This window comes from Ochotona curzoniae, unplaced genomic scaffold (assembly GCF_017591425.1).
Source record: "Ochotona curzoniae isolate NIBS_2020 unplaced genomic scaffold, NIBS_Ocur_1.0 scaffold_2587, whole genome shotgun sequence".
Lineage (NCBI taxonomy): Eukaryota > Metazoa > Chordata > Mammalia > Lagomorpha > Ochotonidae > Ochotona > Ochotona curzoniae.
In genome coordinates, this window is record NW_024467096.1 from 4296990 (window position 1) to 4316706 (window position 19717).

A 19717-nucleotide genomic window follows, 5' to 3' on the forward strand; every position below is an offset into this window, starting at 1 on the left:
GCACATCATTCCTCCCACTGCACAGTCCCTAAGAGTACTTCTCTGCCAGGCCCACAATCAAGCCGCAGCTGGCACTGCACCTGAACCATGTTTTCACAGCTTTCTCCTCTTCTGCACTCCTTCTAACAAAAAGAGAGGGTGAGCTTTTTTCAGGGTCACATATCAGAGTGCAGAATTCAGCAGGAACTGTTAAGACTGTTCCTGGCATCAAAATGAAGCAGCCCCAAGTCAGTGCGAGTGTTTGTCACTTTCCTCCAATCATCACCTCCCTGTGCTGGGAATTCAAAGGAGGGACACCTAAACTCAACCTTATTGTAACAGGGAGTTAGGGCCCGAGGACATACCTTAAAAGACAGACTTTTGGTCATTACAGCCTCCATGATTCCGAGTTTTTTAAAGTAGCACCTTCTCTTTTTTTCCCTCTCTCTCTAAAGGCACAGTTACAGAGAGACAGGCAGACATACACACACTTCTATTCTCTGGTTCATTTCCAAGACAGCCACAATGGCCAGGGCTGGGCCAGGCCAAGGCCAAGAGCCAGGAGGTGTATCCAGGTCTTCCCCACTGGCACAGAGCCCAAGCACTGGGGCCATTTTTTGCTACCTTCCCAGACACATTAGCAGGGAGCATCAGGAAGTACAGCAGCTGGAATATGAACTTGCACACTGGCCCCAGTCGGTCTCTGTTTTTTTTAAAGCATGTACACATTCTGGATGACGACACTAAAGATGTATTACCTAAACCAAAACCAACAAAATCCAACGTCCAAAACATAACAGAAAAGGACGAGGGGAAGCCCCAGATAGAGGCTGGCAGGAAATCCCAATCAAAAGCAAATGAATTTTGCAGTCCAGTTAACAGTACTGCAGCGTGCCATTCCGCTGCCTGAGATGACATACTCTGGTTAGTTATGTAAGATGTGTCACTAGGGACAACTAGTACATAGGAAATCTCTTATTATTTTTGTAGCTTCTTATGAGTCTAAAATTATTTACAAATAAATTGTCTAAAATGGGAAATAAAAAAGGCAGCTGCGAATCCAGAGTGACTTTTTTTTAAAAAGCTAAGAGAGCAAAAAACACAACTTCAAGAAACCATTTTTCATGGTCCCGATGTTTTAAAATCGCTCTAGGTTTTGACCAAATCTCTTGGCAATTTCCCTTGAGTTTATGCCCTTTCCTAAGGATTTTATGTCCTTTTTTAGGGTCTTTTTTCAAGGTCCTTATCCTGACATACAGTTTCCAACATTGGAATGAAATGGAAAACATGATCCTGTGTTTATACAAAATCCTACTTAAAGTTTGGCAGTTCTTCAAGAAGTAAAACATAAAATTACCATATGAACAGTAATTCTATTCCTGCCCATGTACTCAAGGTGATTGAAAACACATGTCCACTCCAAGCTCTGCGCACGAACGCTCACAGCAGCAGTTAAGACTGTCCCAAAGCAGAAATGCCCTACTACTTAGGAAAGGCTGCTAAAGGTCCATCAACCGAGAAATGAGACATCTATACATCTGCAGTGGAATATTACTGTGCCACGAAAAGAAACGGGACACCTGCTCCAGCATGCATGAACCTTGAAAACATGTGGTTAGCGAGAGAAATCAGACTTAAATGGCCACAGCTCATGACTTACGGTAGAGACATTCAGACTAAGGAAACCCATGGAAACGGCAGCTGAGAGGCCACCAAGGGCTGATGGGACCAGGGAGTAAGGTTAGAAAAGGGAAATAACCGTTACAGGTATGAGGTTTCTTCCAGGAATGATGAAGATGTTCTGAAGAGCAGTGAAGCTTGAAGAACCTTGCACCAAGAACTGCTGGTTCTGCCAAGGCTGACTCAACACCCCTATAATGGGGCCCGGAGGACAGACCAATGGGAGAAATGAACTCCTTTCTATGTACAAGAAGGTAACTGCAGGCAACACTGCTGCTGCTGCTGTTATGGAAATGTCATAACATCCACAGGGGCACTGGTTCAAGTCTTGGCTGTTCCACTTCTGATCCAGCTCCCTGCTGACAGCTTGGGAAAGCAGCAGAGGATGACCCCAAACCCTTGGGCCCCTGCACCCACATGGGAGATCCAGAAAAAGCTCCTGGCTCCCAGCTTCAGGCCAACCCAGCTCTGGTTGTGTGGCGATTTAGGGAGCAAACCAGCAGATGGAAGATTTCTCTCTCTCTCTCCCTCTCAGCTTATGTAATTCTTTCAAGTAAATAAATAAATCTTATTGAAAAAAAAAGTTTAAAAGTAATTTTCATTTCTTTTTCTTAAAAACTGACACCTGACTTTCCTCCTCACATAGTTTCAAGGGCTCTCCTTCCCTCTCAGCAGGGAACTCACTCAATAGAACGTGTCACACTGAGAAGATTTTTAAAAAAAATCCCAACTCCAGTTAACTGAAATTTCATCAATGTGGGCAATGCAATAGCTAGGGCAATTTTACCCAGCTGGGCCTGCTGACAGATTTTTTAGCTTCTTACATTCAAGACAACTGAAATAGGCACAACAAAGCATTTCTCATGTGCGTAGCAACTAAAAATCTTCCCAAGATGTGCATGGTGTACAATTTTACAAAACAAACCTCAACAGCACCGAGCCCTCCTGTGTGCTCGCCAAGCGCAGTAAGCTGGGTCCACTTCAGAGGCATCAGGCAGCCCTCCTCTCCCCTGTTACACTCAGCCTCCTAGGCACCTTAGGCCACCAAGTCTTTCAAAATCCTAACAACTTTATCTCTGTAAATTACATTTACACAAAGAAGTCTCACTCGAGGCTCTCAACACATTGGTGTGGAATGAAGAGGCAGAGATGCTGAAAAGCGAGGTGACTTGCCCAGGGCCTCTGAGATAGGGCAGAGCCAGAACCCAGAGCAGGCCACTGTGCCAAGCTCTCTGGACGTCCAAATAAAACACCAGAAAAGAGTAGTTGTTCCTGGCTTCCCGGACTATGAGATAGAAGGAACAAATTAACAAACAAAAACTCAACCTGATATTCTCTACTTGAACCACTTGCACATTTACTGTTCAGCACTGCTGGGATTCTTCTAAGCTGAACATGAGATAAGTCCCTAAGATCCTGGGGATGGAATCACAGCCATCACTTACTGAGAGACCTGCAACAGGTTGTCTCCTCCTGGGAAAATGAGATTAGCTGCCTCAGAGGGGGCCAGATATTCAGCACAATGCAGGTAGACAAAAACATGTGCACTTTCTCATCTTGCCTCAACTGTAGGGTTCACAACAGCCACCATGGTCACAGAGCATCTACTTTAAAATGCTGCCTCTTTGCGAGGCCAAGGATTCACGCAGAACAGAGAACACCTTTTTCCTGAGCCACTGGGAAGCGAGCAGATACATCAGCGTCCTCCTAGGGAAAACCATGGCACTGTGAAAGACAGCCACAAGCTGGAGATGTCCGCTGACAGGTGCTCACACAGCAACAGTGCAGACACACACCGGAACACCAGCCGGGCTGAACGAGTGCAGCTGGGACATGTGCCATGGAAACAGTAAGCCAGGTAAGACAGGCACACACTAGACGGCAAACGTTGTTGTGCCCACACTTGCGGGAGGTGCCTGACAGAGTCCTGCTTACATAGCAAGCAGGGCAGAGGTGTTGGAAGTGGAGAGGTATGGCCCAGTGCTGACACACAGGACAGATGCACCGAGTGCTGCTGTACCAGCCACTTAATCATGGCTACACGGTCAATTTCATGTCCTAGGCATGGGGGGCAACATTGGTATTCCACCCAAATAGGCTTCTCTTCATTCCATTTCCCAAGAACTCTTTGGAGAGCCCCTAGCTACCGAATCACAATAAAGATAGTCCCTCTGTCCACACAAGGGACACTCTGTCCCCTGGGGGCTCGGCCTCACCTCCCTATAAGCACCCCCCAGCCCTGTTGATTTCCTGATGCACCATCTTCATCCCACCCCCTCCAGCAGGCTCTCCCAAACCCAGGCCCTCCTCCAGCCCACGTGAGGGACAACTCACCAGGCCGCAGGTTCATGGCCACCTCCTGCGGTGTCAGCTGGATGACGTCAGCGCCCACAGGGCCCGAGCCCTTGCTACTGAGGGGCAGGCTTCGCAGGACGTGGGTACTGCTGGCTGGGCTCTCGATCTCACCTCCACAGCCATTTCCGATCAGATTGGCCTTCAAGTCACATCGGGAGGAGATGGAGCGGGTGCTGCCGAAGTCCTGGGTGAGCAAACAGGGAGAGGGGTGGTGAGGCTGTGTGTCCACCACCGCTCAGGTCCTATGCGCACCCCCGTCTGGCCGATTTTAAACCTGTTGTTGCCTTTTCATGGTCTTAAAGTGGAGAAAATCATCACTCCTGTCCCAAGCACCAGGCACACTAACGATGAGCTGAGATACCTGGATAGCAAAGCATTCTGTAACGCCTGGATTCATTGTTATGTTGACAACCAGTGTTCCCAGATCCCTATGTGATTGGCAGAAAAAGAAATTGAAGTGGTCAAAAGTTGTATAGCCAAAAATTTTTCTGGAAATTTATTAATTTGTTTTCAATTTATTTGAGGAGCAGAGAGGATGATTGATACAGAGCTGGAAGGAGAGCTCGTCCATGCACTGGGTCTCTCCTCAAATGTCAGACAGTCAGGCCTGGACAAAGCCAGAGATAGGAGCTGGGAACACCTTCTGGGTCTCTCAGGTCGATGGCAGAGACGCCAGGACTTAGGCCATTACTTGTTGCCGCCCATGGTGTGCACAAGTGGGGAGCTGGGTCCGAAGCAGAGCCAGGACTCAAATCCAAGCATTCCAATATGGGGTGCAGGTATCCAGGTGATGATTTACCTGCTGTACCAGACGCCTGCTTTGTTAAAAGATGATAGACCTGGGGGAGGGAAGGCCAGTGCTGTGGCACAGGATGTAAAGCCACTACTGCTGAGCCAGCATGCCACATGGGCACCAGCCGGATGGAGTCCCAGCTGCTCCACTTTAATCCAGCTCACTGCTAATGCACCTGGGAAAGCAGCAGAGAACAGCTACGTGCCCGGGACTCTGAATGTATATACAACAAATTCATAACTACAGAAACATTTCAAGTTACCCCAAAGCTCTCAAAGTAGACAAGCCTTTCTCAGAGAAGTAACTAAAGGATGATGACAAAGGAGCAGCAGACAGGAACCACTAAAAAGGGACAGTCTGTGTCAGCCAACTCTTGAAAAATCAGGATGGACAGAAACACAGGACAGCGGAAAACAAGGACAAACCTCTAATTACACGGTGAATCGCAGAGGGAAATGCACGTCACTTTTCTGTAGTTTATGAGCAAGGATTTGTCACACAAACCATCACATTCTTGCGACTTCAAAGGCATTCCGCTTCTCTGGTTTGCACAGAAGTTTTTAACGCCCACATGTACCAGCAATAGAAGCATTTTTTTTTTCTTTTTTACAACCACCTTATAGCTTAACTTCCTATTGTAACAATTTAGCAGCAAAGGCAACTAGCAACTACTGTTCTTGAAATAACCCAACACTGGTTAAGTGATAAGAGCCTGCAGTTCGTATCTAAGAACCTTTAAATCTGCCTCTCTTTGTCTCTCGTGTTTCCCCCAGCGCTCCCTTTCCTGTGTGCTCTGTTAACTCTGCCTCTCAGATAAACACAATTTTTAAAAAGTATCTCTAGGGGCCAGCACAATGGCTCAATTAGCTAACCTTCAGCCTGTTAACACCAGCATCCCATACGGGCTGGCATTCCAGCAATTCTCATTGCTATCCAGCTCCCTGCTATGGTCTGGGAAAGCAGCAGAGGATGGCTTCAAAGTCTTGGGCCCCTGCACCCACTTGAGAGACCTGGAAGAAGCTCCTGGATTCCAGCTTCAGATAAGCTCCAGCTATTGTGGCCATTTGGGGAGTGAACCAGCAGATGGAAGACTTCCCTTTCTCCCTGTAAATCTGCCTTTCCAATGAAATGTAATAAATATTTGTTTCAGAAAGTTATCTATTGGGCCCGGCACAATAACATAGTGGTTAGGGTCCTGGCCTTGAACACGCCCGGGATCCCATATGGACACCAGTTCTAATCCTGGCAGCCCTGCTTCCTATCCAGCTGCCTGCCTGTGGCCTGGGAAAGCAGTCAAGGACGGCCCGTGGCTTTGGGACTCTGCATGTGCATGGGAGACCCTGAAGAGGCTCCTGGCTTCGGATTGGCTCAGCTCCAGCCATTGCGGCCGCTTGGGGAGTGAATTATCGGATGGAAGATCCTCCTCTCTTTCCTCTCTGTATATCCGCCTTTCCAATGAAAATAAATAAGTCTTTAAAAAAAGAAAGAAAGTCATCTATTAAAGACAACATAATCAACTGAGAAGTCCTCACTCAGGCGTGCAAGAGCCAACTTTTGAGCTGTTCTCATACGGACCTTTGCAAGCGCTAGATATCATACAAGTCTTGGGGAGAGCCCAGCTGTCCGCCGAAAACAAAAGGGAAACTGTAAACTTGCAAAGACTATATCTACATATGAAGCTTATCATACCATAAATCTTACATTTGTAGGCCTAAATCTCTAAGCATAAGAAAAAACTACAACTCATTGCTTTGCTGGATGACATAGTCACTATGAACAACCATGGAGATGAAGAAGTTTCAAAAGCATGTGTACTAAGGAAAAAAACAGAAGAGAATTCTGTGTACATGAGGACGCTACAGAAAAAACATGAGCTGCTACGACAGTTTCATTGTTGTCTGTGTGGAGCAGACAGGCTGATAAGAACAAGGTGTCCTGCCTTCAGCAGAGTCGGAAGAAAGCAGCCCACTGGAATGACCCATGCTAACTTGGGGCACTCGGAGTTTAAGAGATGTTCATTCCAAAATGATTCATACATTTCCTTACAACAGGAAAAGGGTTTTTAATGGCAAAGCAAGCCCCAGGCTTCTCTCCCAACACTCCTCCTCCTCCCCCCAATGGACCTGGAAAATAAGATCCCCTCCCCTGAGCTGGCCGCTGGCCAGGGGAGTCCGGCATGCATAATCCTCTTAATGGCTGAGGAATTAGGTCGCAGATCTCTTCTCCCCCCTGCAACACTTTGCCCAGAGGGCTCTCCAGACCGCTGTGTTAAGCCAGAAGCCAGACTGCTAACTGAAGCGCTCCAGAGGGACGCAGCCCCTGGCTAGCCCAGGACACTACAATGCCCTCTCGCAGACTCTAAGACCCCAGAAATGATCACATCTCTCCGCAGCATTTTCAAATGAGTAAAACCAGACGCATTGCCCTGCTTGCCTGTATGATGACTTTTGTTGGCTGTGTGCTGTTATGTTGTGCACAGAACCCTGTGATTTTATCCGTCAATAACCTTCACAACAACACTCTAAGAAGCTTTATACAAACATGTGAAACAAAGCAAAGGATTGCACTGGACCTGGATTTCAAACAAGGGTCTCCAAACTAGGTTATAGGTGGCCAAGGGTGGCTTGGGTGAGAAAGTGAGAAAAACACGGAGAAGGAGAAGGAGCACCCTGCAAATGCCGTTGTCTCCAGTGCTCCCCGGAACTTCAAGGGCTCAAGGACTCACCTGTCCTTGAGGTTACACAGCTATACACAATTTCTGAGCTCCTGGCTGGCAAACTGAGCCTTGTTTCTAGCTCATTCAATCCACACCAGCGACCTGGACCAGGTCCAGAGGCAACGGGCTCCATGCCAGGCAGGGAGATATTTGCATGATTCTTCCTCCACAGCCCTTGCAATTTGCTTATGGGGCAATCATGAAGATGTCCCCTTTCGCCCAAATGCCTGTTCTGGCAGCCAACTTCTGTGCAGCCAAGCCAGGGTTTCCTCATTCTCCGGTGTGTTTGCAGCGGGAACACTCCCCAGGCCCCAGGCTGCCAGCCACTTTCCCTTTTCTCCTGAATGAGCTCTCTCAGGGGGCTGTGACCAACCTCAGCTCCGCCACACACAGCTTCCCCAGGAGCCTGCTTGCTCCAGCAGTGAGGACTGCAGATGCTTGCACTGCTATCTGGCCGCCGGCCTGAAAGCCACTACCAGTCACATGCAAGCTATGGCTTGCAGGGTGACATTGCAAACGCTGGCCAGGACAGCCTCTGTGTGTCAATCTTCATTTCTACAAAGCTCAGCTTCTTGCTCCTTGGGACTGAGCAGTGCTTTTACTGATGGGTCCCACGGCCCTTGAGACGTCTTTACTCACACGCCAACTTATCTCTGTAATATCAGTTATAGTGCCTCTGTGCCACCATCTTGGGCACCACTGGTCAGGGTGGTATTGAAGAACCTTCAGGAGTCAGGTGACTCCCTCAGCAGTGGACTGTCTCTTCTGGCCTAGAGTCCAAGAACAGCCATGATCAACCTCCAGCCAAAGGATCTTGCTGTCCCGGAGGGGCACACAGGCTGCCATAGATCCTGGCAGGAAGTGTGAACCCATGGCCCCAGAGTCCCTTTCTAGATAGTCTTAATTTTGATCAAGGACAGGTGCCTAGTTAAAAACAGGAAACCAAAACTACAAAGACCAAAGGTATATCTTGTTTGTGTACCTGGAAGGTCAAAACCATCACATCAATCAAGAAAACGTCTCAAGTCCAACCTCGGGGCCTGGGTGCAGAGGGCTTCCAGCAGCCTAGCATCTCCTGGGAACACTCAAGCCACATCAGACTCAATGCTTGGGGCCCTGGCCACAGCCACCACTGCCACACAGTGAGTGAATCCTAAGTGGCCAGTGTGCCAACTGACACCAGGCTCTGCTGCTGGCTGCCTGGCAATGAGCTCTTGGGGTCTTAAGGGTGTGGAATTGCTGCCTAGGTATGTCCATGAATTAAGTCACTGTGCGTGTTGGTGAGGAATCAATCCTGCGGGACTCCCAAAGATAGAGTAACTTTACTTGAAGGTAAGCGAGGGTACTGAGACCTGGTGGTTTGGAGGGGAGAGACCAGACAATCTGTAAGGTCAGACTGATACACCAGCTCACACGTGAGCCCTGTGAAGGACCTGTTACCACCGAACAATGCTGACCATCACACAACAGTCCATGCCAAAGGTAAGACTGGGGGCCTATGTAGCAGGGCTAGATCCTAATACCTGACAGAATGTCAGATCAAGGGACAAGTCACATTAGGCAGGGCCATGACACTAAGCAGCACATGAGAGAACCAGGTTGGGGGTAGATTTTTTTTTTTAAGATTTACTTATTTATTGGAAAGTCAGATATACAGAGAGGAGAAGAGACAGAGAGAAAGATCTTCCGTCCAATGATTCACTTCCCAAGTGAGCGCAAAGGCCGATGCCATGCCAATCTGAAGCCAGGATCCAGGAACTTCTTCCGGGTATCCCACAGGGGTGCAGGGTCCAAAGGCTTTGGGCCATCCTCCACTGCTTTCCCATGCCACAAGCAGGGAGCTGGATGGGAAGTGGAGCTGCTGGGATTAGAACTGGTGGATCCCAGCGTGTTCAAGGTGAGGACTTTAGCTGCTAGGCCGCGCTGCTGCCGGGCCCTGGGGGTAGATTCTGTGAGGGATGTATGGGCCCAAACCTATGGAAATACAATTCCTGCAGGTTAGCTCAAGTTGGGACGCTGATGGGCTCTGCTAAGTGTGACCCTGGAACCTGCCATCACTCAAGGATAAAGGGACCAATGACAGTCTAGGTAGGTCCAGGCTGCAGCACCTGCATGTGCATCCTGAAAGAGGGTATAGGATGGGTCAGGCAAAATCACTTGAGCAGTGCCCTTGGAGTATGCCCCACACTGGGGACCCTGGGATGGGTGGGAGGCTGGGTAGGGCTTCTCCCTTTATTCCCTCTAACTCTAGATACAGGAAAGAGAGAGAGAGAAAAAACAATGGTTTTACCCACCTTCCTGTAGCCCTTGTACCCTAATCAATCATGTAAAAATTATCGAAATAAAATAAAAGAAAATGTCTCAATGCCTATATTACCAAGCTGCAAATTTAATGATACCAATGCCTCAAGTGATAAAACACTTCTCATGAATAAAAAATATATTTTTTTAATTTTCAAAAACCCCTTCACAGGGCAGACATTTGGTACAGTGGTTAAGGCACCATTTAGAATCCTGCATCCCACATCAAAGTACCTAGTTTTAGTCCCAGCTACTCTGCTTCCGCTCCAGCTTTCTGCTGATGCACACGGGGTTTGCGGGGATGGAGGATGGTGGGAGGGATCAGAAATTGACGCCAGTACTTGACCCCTGCCACTCAAGTGGGAGGCTCAGATTGAATTCCAGCCTCCCAGCCCAGCCCTGGAAAATTGCAAGCATTCGGGGAGTGAGCCATGTGGTGGAATTTTAACAGCCAAACTCCCTCTCTGTCTCTCTGCCTTTCAAATATAATAAAAACAAGGACCTTTCGTGAATGGAGGAAAATCCACCTCTCCTGAATGACACCTGATGTCTGATATCCTATGAGCCTCAGGTCCCAGAGCCCAGTCAGCAACTCTACACCAGGTGTCATACAAGGACCAAGAGCAACAGTTCTTGAATATGTCACCTGCCAGCAGTCCCTTGCTCCCACAGGCCAGCCAGAGGCCCACATGCCTCAGCTTATCTTAGAGGTTTGAGTTGGGGTGGTATAGCCTGGGGTACCAGCATCTTCGTAAGGATGCTAAGTCGAGCCCCATGTGCTCCAGTTTCTATCCCAGCTTCAGAGAAATCACAGGAGATTGCTAATTGCTTGGGCCCCTGCCACCCACGTGGAAGACCCAGAGGAAGTTCCTGGCTCCTAGCTTCAAACAGACCCAACCCAAGTTACTATAGTCATTTTGGGATTGAACCAATGGGTAGAAGATCTCTCTTCTATCTCTCTATCCCTCCCTGTCTCTTTCTCTTTCACTCTCACTCTACCTTTCAAGTAAGTAAGTAAATCATAAGAACAAGGAAGAGGAGGAAGAAGTTTGAGCTCATCTGGCCCTAGCTCCCTGGCCCCAGGCTTAGTACTCTTCCTAGCACCTGGTTCTTATCTCTAAGTCCACAGCTGAACTGGCTAGCAGGACACTAACCCGAGTCGCAGACTCCATCTCTGAATGTAGTTATCTCTTTCCTGCAAATGTGGAAATCTTGTCATCTTTATCACTTGATAAATGTCCTCCTGATGCAAGGAATGGGTATGAACGAGGAGGGACATCTAAATCTCAATACAGGAAAGCAGAAGCTAGCTTGGTGGGCGGGGGGATTGACAGGGAGAGGGTCCCTCTGGGCCACAGCACAGCAGCATCAGCAGGAGCTCTCAGCATTCCACACTGCAGCAAAGCACCTGTCTGAGGTCTTCACAAGTACCACCAAGCTCCAGTAAGGCACTCGTGGCAAGGGACCAAGAGAAGCATTGAAATGGAAACAGGATGAAACTATTGCAATTGAAGTAGTGGAATGCAAGAGGAGACAACCATGTACACAGTCGACACACAGCCGATAATCACCCCCTATCGGCTCCACCAACCCATGGGGCTGGGGACACAGCCGTGAAGGAAGCAAATCAAATGCCAGCCCTAACACCTAGGGTTAGAAATGTATGTTCCCATACCAAATGCCTGGACGGACAGAGCGACAGGCAGGTGTGTCCGGAGGCTAGGGGTTGGGGGGAGACTTCATAGAGAAGATAAGGCTTGCATTCATTTTCAAAACCAGAAGACAGGACCCGGCGGCGTGGCCTAGCGGCTAAAGTCCTCACCTTGAATGCGCCAGGATCCCACATGGGCGCCGGTTCTAATCCCAGCAGCTCCACTTCCCAGCCAGCTCCCTGCTTGTGGCCTGGGAAAGCAGTGGAGGATGCCCCAAAGCCTTTGGACCCTGCACCTCTGTGGGAGACCTGGAAGAAGTTCCTGGATCCTGGCTTCGGATCAGCATAGCATCAGCCGTTGCGCTCACTTGGGAAGTGAATCATTGGACGGAAGATCTTTCTGTCTCTCCTCCTCTCTGTATATCTGACTTTCCAGTAAAATAAATAAATCTTTAGGAAAAAAAAAAAACTGAAGACAGAGGGTTGGCTGTGGCGGAAGAGAGGAGAGCAAAGGGCCCTGTAACATGGGAAATTGTGGACAAGGCACAACAGCAGGGGGGAAGGCAGAGGCATGGAACCAAGGGAAAGTTTCCTAGGGGGTTCACGACAGCTAAACACACATGTAGTGGAGGTTTGCATAGGCTATGGCCAGTCCTCTCCCAGAGCGCCCATTCGGGCATCTCACTGCTTACACAAAACCACTCCTGGTGAGTCCATGGGCTTGGAGGCAGCGTCATCTACAACAGAGGTTCTAAGCCTCAGGTTCTAAGCCCAGCCTCGCACACTCTACACAGCCAGCTTCACCTCACCCAGCCTCCTTGCAACAGAGCTGTGGCGAGGCGCAGAGGCCCTGGACACGAAGCAGGCAGCACGGCCCTTCGTAGCCCCTCACAGGTCTGTGAGAACCCAGAACCTCCCCGGACGGCCAGAGTGCAGGACAAGCCCAGCCTTGGCAGCAGCCATACTCACACCCTCCCAGGAGGCCAGGGCAAGCTGGTCCAAAGCAGCAAGTTTCGGCTTCTTTAATAAATGACCTTCACCATACACCATACACCGCTTCTCATGAAAGCCACTTGTAAAAGTGACCCAGAAGTCCACCATGTCCTGAGTAGCACACCAAACCCCAGCGTCCACACTGCTTTACGACAGCAAGGTGCTTCATATCACCCCAAACTGACAACACTTCCTAAGGAGCCTCTAGTTCTGAAAAAAAAAAACATCCCCTGAAGGCCAATTCCTGACATCCATTCTCAGATGAGCCACACTTAAAACGACTGGCACCACCAGTAGATCAGCCGGCCAGGAGCGCTGTGAAGACTCACAATGGCCATGCTCCACGGAAAGAACAGAGATTATTAGAAGAATCCAAATGGGTTCCCACACAGAAAGTTGGGGAAGTTTTGTTTCCCTACAACAGGATTAACATTCAAGAGCCCCAGTTTAACTTATCATCTCATGAACTTGGACGTGTCATGGGCCTGGGTGGGATGGAAGAGGTGGTCAACAGGGTCAGCTGATGTGCACAGAGTATGTGGGATGCCGTGTAGCTCGCCCCCACTTCCATGCCCCTCCTTTTCCTCGCTCCCTCTTCCCCTGCCCACATACCTCCCGGGAGCACCAAGCACATTTTGGGTGGATTAGAAGACACTCTTCACAGGAGGTGGCACTGCCGCTCGTGCATATGTTGAGACCTTCAAAGCAAGAGAAGAGGCACCAGTTAGTTCCTGGCCATAAACCACTTTAAGATTTACTTGTTTTTATTGGAAAAGCAGATGTACAGAAAGCAGGAGAGACAGATCTTCTGGCTACTGGTTCACTCCTCAAGTGGCTACATGGCTGGAGCCGAGCCAATAAGAAGCTAGCAGCCAGGAGCCAGGAGCTTCTTCTGGGTCACCCACAAGAGTGCAGAGTCCTAGGGCTTTGGGCCATCCTTGATTGCTTTCCCAGGCCACAAGCAGGAAACTGGAAGGGAAATGGAACAGCTGGGACACAACTGGTGCCCACATGGGATCCCAATTTTTGCAAGGTGACGATTCAGCCACTGGGCCACTGCACCAGGCCCTCCAAGCCTTATTAATGCAGCTTTGGAATGGGTGGGAGTAGAGAAAAGTGCTTCCTTACTTCCCCCCAACCATTCCCGCATCCACCAGTCCCCCACTAGGGGTCTGAGGTTAAAGGACACATGTCCCAATGCAGGCTAAAACTCAGCCACATCCATCAATCATGCACGTGTGTGGTAGTGTCTCCCACTTCTTCCGCACCATGCATTTAGGAGTCCAATACGTTTGCTGCAAAACGTAGCCCATCCTCCCCCACTGAGAAGGAACAAGACCCTTCCACACGGAGTCCACCCAAAATGACAAAAGCAGTGCCCCCACTCAATTAAAGAAAAATGAATGATTGTTTTCAGATAGATGTAAAAGAGAAAATCCTAAATCAGATACTATCACAACAAAGCCCACAGCATCCTGAAAGAAACCAGCATAGTGCTTAAGGAAGGTACCCGGAGGGGCCAGTATTTGGGTTAGCGCTCCATCTACACTGCCGGCATCTCATGTGCATGAGGCCCCAGTTGAAATTCTGGGTTCTCCACTTCCAATCCAGCTCCCTGCTAATGCACCTGGGAAAGTGGCAGAAGACAGCCCAAGTCCTTGGGTACCTGCACCCCAAAATGGGTGACCAGGATGGAGTTCTAGACTGCAGGCTTTGGCCTGGCCCACATGCAGCCACTGTAACCATTTGGAGAATGAACCAGCAGATCAAAGATCATGCTCTCACTGGGTCTCCCTTTCCCTTTCCCTCTAACTCTGTAAAACAAAGAAAAAGAATGTATCCAGGAATACAATTTTGGGTAAAGAAAATAATCTGTTGCTTCAGTTTATCTATTCCCAGAGCAAATAAAATAAACCACAGCATTCCTTCAAGGTAGGGACATAAAAAAGCTTTTGTTAAAACTAAAACAAATCATCCCTGATTAAAAAAAAAAAAACATATCAAACACTAACACAAGAAGCAAACTGCTTTATCAATGTAAAGATTACCAGGTCAGACCCAGGCTAGTCCTCCTCCAGCTCATCTGGGAAGCTGGCTGAGCTGCACTCCTTCCCGACCGCCCAGCTCCACAGCCACCCATCCACACCCTCCCTACCCACCACCCACCAATGGCAAGGATATTCTGGGTACAAGTCATCTTTCTTTTCCTTCCTCTCTAGGACTGATGACTTTGACCAAGAGCAGAATTTGTTGGTCACGCACTTTTTCTGAATAACAAGGGCTCTATTTTGTTTTCATAGACTAAAAGACACACTGGTCTCTCTCTGCAGTCGCCTTAAATGTAGAGAGAAAGAGACATTCTGAACAGACAGGGCCAAGAGAAATCCACAGCCACCAACCCCAAGGAGAAGGCTCAGAGCTTAAAAGGGGGTTATATATGTGTGTGTATAAGCATATACTTATACAATAATATATAACTTATATAACATAAATATAAATGCACATAATATATAATGATATGTTGAGACTGAAATATCCACATGAATACATCAATTATATATGTAAATATAGATAAATATATTTGGAGAGAGAATGAATGAATACAGGGAGGTAGGAGACTGCTCCCTGATTCTAGCAAACATTGTAAGGGCTTTTATTATAAGCCATCTTTTAACAAGAGATCAGAAAAGCAATCCCATTCACAATAGCAATAAGGAACACAAGCCTTAGGAATAAATGTAAGAAAGGAAGTAAAATATCTATATGCTAAAAATTATAAAGCATTGATGAACGAAATCAAAGATGATACCCAAGAAATGAAAAGATATTCTCTCTGCTCATCGTTTAGAAGAGTGTTTAAATACCCCCGCTGCCCATGGCACTCTAGATTCCTGGAATCCCTACAAAAATTCCAAGGCTCATTTTTTTTTTTATTAACAGAAATAGCCAAAATAAATAAAACTAAAAATGTCTCTAACCATAAAAGACTCCAAATAGCCAAAGCAACATTGAGTAAAACAGAAACAAGTGAGAGATACCACATAACTCATTTCCAAATGCATGACAAAGCTAGCAGAATCAAACAGCACGGTACTAGTGATAAAAAAAGAGACCACAGAACAGGGATCCGGGAATGGGAATAAGTCCAAGTGAAGAACCTAGGCGTTTTCTGCCTTTTGTGATTCTGCCTCAATGGCTTGGCTGGGGGCTGTGTGAACCTCAGGCCTGATAGCCTGCGTGACACCCGGCAGGACACCTGGCAGGTCACGTAGGTGGACCACTCCTCAGAAAGGAGGTACCTGGTGTTTGATAAGATTCACAGCCCAATAGCTTACCAATTTGTACTTTTTGAAAGTTGCTTGTTTCAAACCCACCAATAGAAGCCTGCTAAGTCATGACTGTATAATTAATAGCCTGAAATGTATATGAACTGGGGGGATTGGGCTCCCCTCGCTCTTCTGGCTCGCACTTCTTTTGTCTTCCTTGTGGATCCTTGCAGCCTCGGCTGCAGCATGGCTGGGCGGGGGGGGGGGGGGGGGGGGGGGGGCGTCGCTGGGTTACCTAGGCTAACCTGAATAAACCACCTTTTTGCCTTAGCACCGACTTCAGACTTGATGATTATCTAGGGGTTTGAAAAACCGGCACAACACAAGCATTTATGGTCAGCTGCTTCCATCAAGCATGCCAGGAACTCAACAGGCAAGGCTTGTGTCACCAACCAACAGGACCAGGACAGCTGCGTATGTGCATGGAACAAAATGAGACCCTTAACTTACCCTGTGCACAATATCTACCCAATATGGATGAAAACTTTAAAACTGTAAAACTGCAAAACTGTAAAACTACTGGAAGAAAATAAGGGGAAACTTCTGAGAAATGGTTTTCCTTGGATAGTACCCAGAAAAACACAGCAACAAAACTAAAAAATAGACAAGCCAGATTATATCAAACTAAAAAGTTCCTGAACAATAAGGAAACCAGTCAACAGAATGAGGAGACCATCTGCAGCATGGGGGAAAACATTTGCAAACCATTCTCATACATCAGGAAAGCAGTTAACATGAAAATATGTTAGAAAATCTCATAAAACTAAGAAGGAAATTGCTTTATTATGTAGGGACCAATGTTGTAGTTTAGTGGGTAGTGCCACCTGCAATGCATTCCAGCTGCTGCACTTATGATCCAGCTCCCTGTTGACACACCTGGGAAAGCGGTAGAACATGGCCCCAGTCCTTGGACCCCTGTACCAATGTGGGTGACTTGGAAGAAGTTCTGGCTCCTGGCTTTGGCCTCGTCCAGGATTCGGAGTTTCAGCCATTCAGGAAATGAACCAGCAGATGGAAGATCATCTGTGCCTCTCTTTAATTCTTTGTAACTCTTTCAAATAAAAAAAAATTTTTTTAATAAAAAAAAATCCTTCTTCCTCTACTTTCCAGCACATGGGGGTCAGACAAGCTGGAAAAGTAGATCCAACAGCTGGCAAATGTGTCAATTGGTAATGGAACAGGGTAGGTCAGGCACGACTGAGCAAACCTTAGCCCACAAGCAAAACTAGAGACCAGGATGGAGCACAGGTCATGCCGAGCTAGGCTCTTGTACCTACTGGTCTGTGTGAGCCAGGAACGCTAAGCCACAGTGTCTAAGGCAGAGGTCAGGACAGGTGAGGGGCTGAGCCAAGCTGAGTCAGAGCAACCACTGGAATGCATGTGATCTGTGACTGGGAACAGGCCCAGCTGGGAAGCTAAGGGGACACCCTAACTGGGTTGAGGTTCCCACCAAGGGGCGTGGGACCTGGAATGGGGGCTGCGTTCTGATCGGGAAATGGTTGTAGTCTCCCTTGGCACAAGTGTGGACTGGGATTGGATGCACCGAACCGGGCCTCACGGGTGTTCAAATGACTATCCCGAGGCAGACCAGTGCTGGCCAGGCGGGGAGAACCGGAACCACAGCCTGCATGAAAAACAGGCTGGAGGACACTACAGCCACGATACAACCACAGCCTCTCCTCCGGATTCACAAAGCCCAAAGGAAAGCCAGCCCTGGTGTTGGTGCAAGAGCAGCTGAAAGTCCTCGCCTTGCACACACTGGGATCCCATATGGGCGCTGGTTCTCACCCCAGGGGTCCCAATTCCCATCCAGCTCCCAGCTTGTAGCCTGGGAAAGCAGTCGAGGATAGCTCAAAGCCTTGGGACCCTGCACCTGTGGGAGACCCAGAAGAAGCTCCTGGCTGCTGGCTTCAGATCGGCACAGCTCTGGCCGTTGCAGCCGCTTAGGAAGTGAATCAGTGGACAGAGGATCTTTCTGTCTCTTCTCCTCTCTATATATTTGACTTTCCAATGAAAATAAAACACATTAAAAAAAAAAAAAAGAGCAGCAGGGCCACCAGCAGGGTGGGACTGTTCCCAGCAGTGACCCTGCAAGTGCCCACACGCAGAGGGATGGGTCTGGAGAACGCGACAGGGACACAGAGAGAAAGGATACTACCTCAACATCTGAAAACGACAGGAAGTTCTGCTGTCTGCCACAACACAGGAACCCAGAGGACATTGCGCTAGGTGAAATAAGCCAGGCCCAGAAAGCCAAGTACCACATGATGTCTATCAGTCATGCAGAATCTAGCAGAGTCCAACTCCCACAGGCGGGAGGGGCAGGGGCAGGCCAAGGTAGGGGTGAGTGGGGAGACGCAGATGGAGGGTCACACGGGGTTCACAAGACACACTGAATTCTGGATCTCCACTGTACAGCATGGAGACCCAAAAGTTGCAAAGTAGGGGGGTTCAGTTTGCTCTCACCACATACCCAAAGTGAACTCTGGGAGACGACACCTTTCACCAAGTGTACATCACATTGCACACTATAAACACCGTGTGTGGATTATGCCACCGAAAAACTAGAAAAAGAAAACATTTAAGAGCAAAAAAAGAAGTGCCAAATGTGGGGGATGGCGGGGGTGTGGGGAGGGGAGGGAGATGTCTTCTCTAATTGATTCCTCCTTTGTCACTAGATCTAAAAACCCACAGGGACAGTGGGGGCTGGAAGGGCGGGCAGGCAGGCCGCTGCAGAGCCAAGGCGGCATGAAGCCACCAGGGTAGGGATGTCAGGGTGACGGGGGAGACAGGCAGGATGGAGGTGCTGGGAAACAACAAGGCATGGCTTTGGGAACAGAACACTCCTCCCAGGACCCAGCAGCTGCTGCCCTGCTGGGTGTCCTCCGCCTCCCACCCAGGAGAAGGGGGTCTCGGATATAGCCCTCAGCTTGCCAGACCTGCAGGAGAAGTAGACTCTGAACAAGGCCTCATGTCAGCACGAAGAGCTATGCAGATGCAGACTAGAGGGAAGGCTTACAACTCAGGTTTCAGGGAAGCTGGGTCTGCTGCTTTCCTTGACAATATCTAACAAGCCTTTTATTTAAAAAAAAAAAAATTATTTATTCATTCAAAGGTTACAGAGAACAAGAGAGCATGCTTCCATCCGCTGGTTTACTCTCCTAAGGGTCACAGTGGCCAGAGCTTGGCCAGTACAAAGCTGGGAACCAGGAGCTTCTGGGTCTCTCACATGGGAGGGGTCCAAGCACTTGGGCCATCCTCCACTGCTTTCCCAGGCTTTGAGCACGGAGTCAGATCATTAGTGGAGCAGCCAGGACTAAGCCTAGGTTCATTCCGGATGCCAATGCCACAACACCATAGTGCTGACCTCTTTTTAATTTTAAAACAAATCCACTCACTCAGGGATTTTCAGACAGACATTTAAGCTTTAAAAACAAGAGCTGGCTCACCTGGTACAGCAGGTAAAGCACATGTAAAGGTACCTGCTGTTCATTCCAGCCTCCTGCTAGTGCGCTCCTTGGGAGGCAGCAGGTGAAGGACCAAGCAGTTGGGTTGCTGGCATCCACATGGGAGAGTCAGACTGAGTTTCAGGCTCCTGGCTTTAGCCTGGCCCAGCTCTGGCCATGTGGTCATTTGGGGGTAAAGCAGTAAGTAGAAGCATGCTTTCTCTCTCTCTTTCTATCTCTATAACTCTGGGTTTCAAATAAATACCTTAAACACACACACACACACACACACACACACACACACACACACACACACACACACAGTCTGTAAAAACAGAAGAGGTACACCAAAAAAAAAATCGATTCAATTTTTTTCTTGGTCAAATCCCTTCACCAATCAGAAAGCCCCGTCTGGGAACACAATCAGAATCCAACAGAAAGTTCCTTTCCTCCTTGTCATCTCAACCTGACCAAGCC

At 48.4% G+C, this 19717-nt stretch overlaps 1 protein-coding gene across 1 annotated transcript in view; it reads right to left on the reverse strand.

Moving 5' to 3' along the window:
- ITGB5 (integrin subunit beta 5) overlaps nucleotides 1-19717 on the reverse strand; it is a 106788-nt gene that overhangs the window by 79047 nt on the left and 8024 nt on the right. The window contains exons 2-3 of the mRNA XM_041002943.1: nucleotides 13081-13166; nucleotides 3994-4198 (exon numbers count right to left, since the gene is read on the reverse strand). Of these exons, the coding sequence (XP_040858877.1) occupies nucleotides 3994-4198; nucleotides 13081-13166 (291 nt within the window). The remainder of the gene's footprint in view (nucleotides 1-3993; nucleotides 4199-13080; nucleotides 13167-19717) is intronic.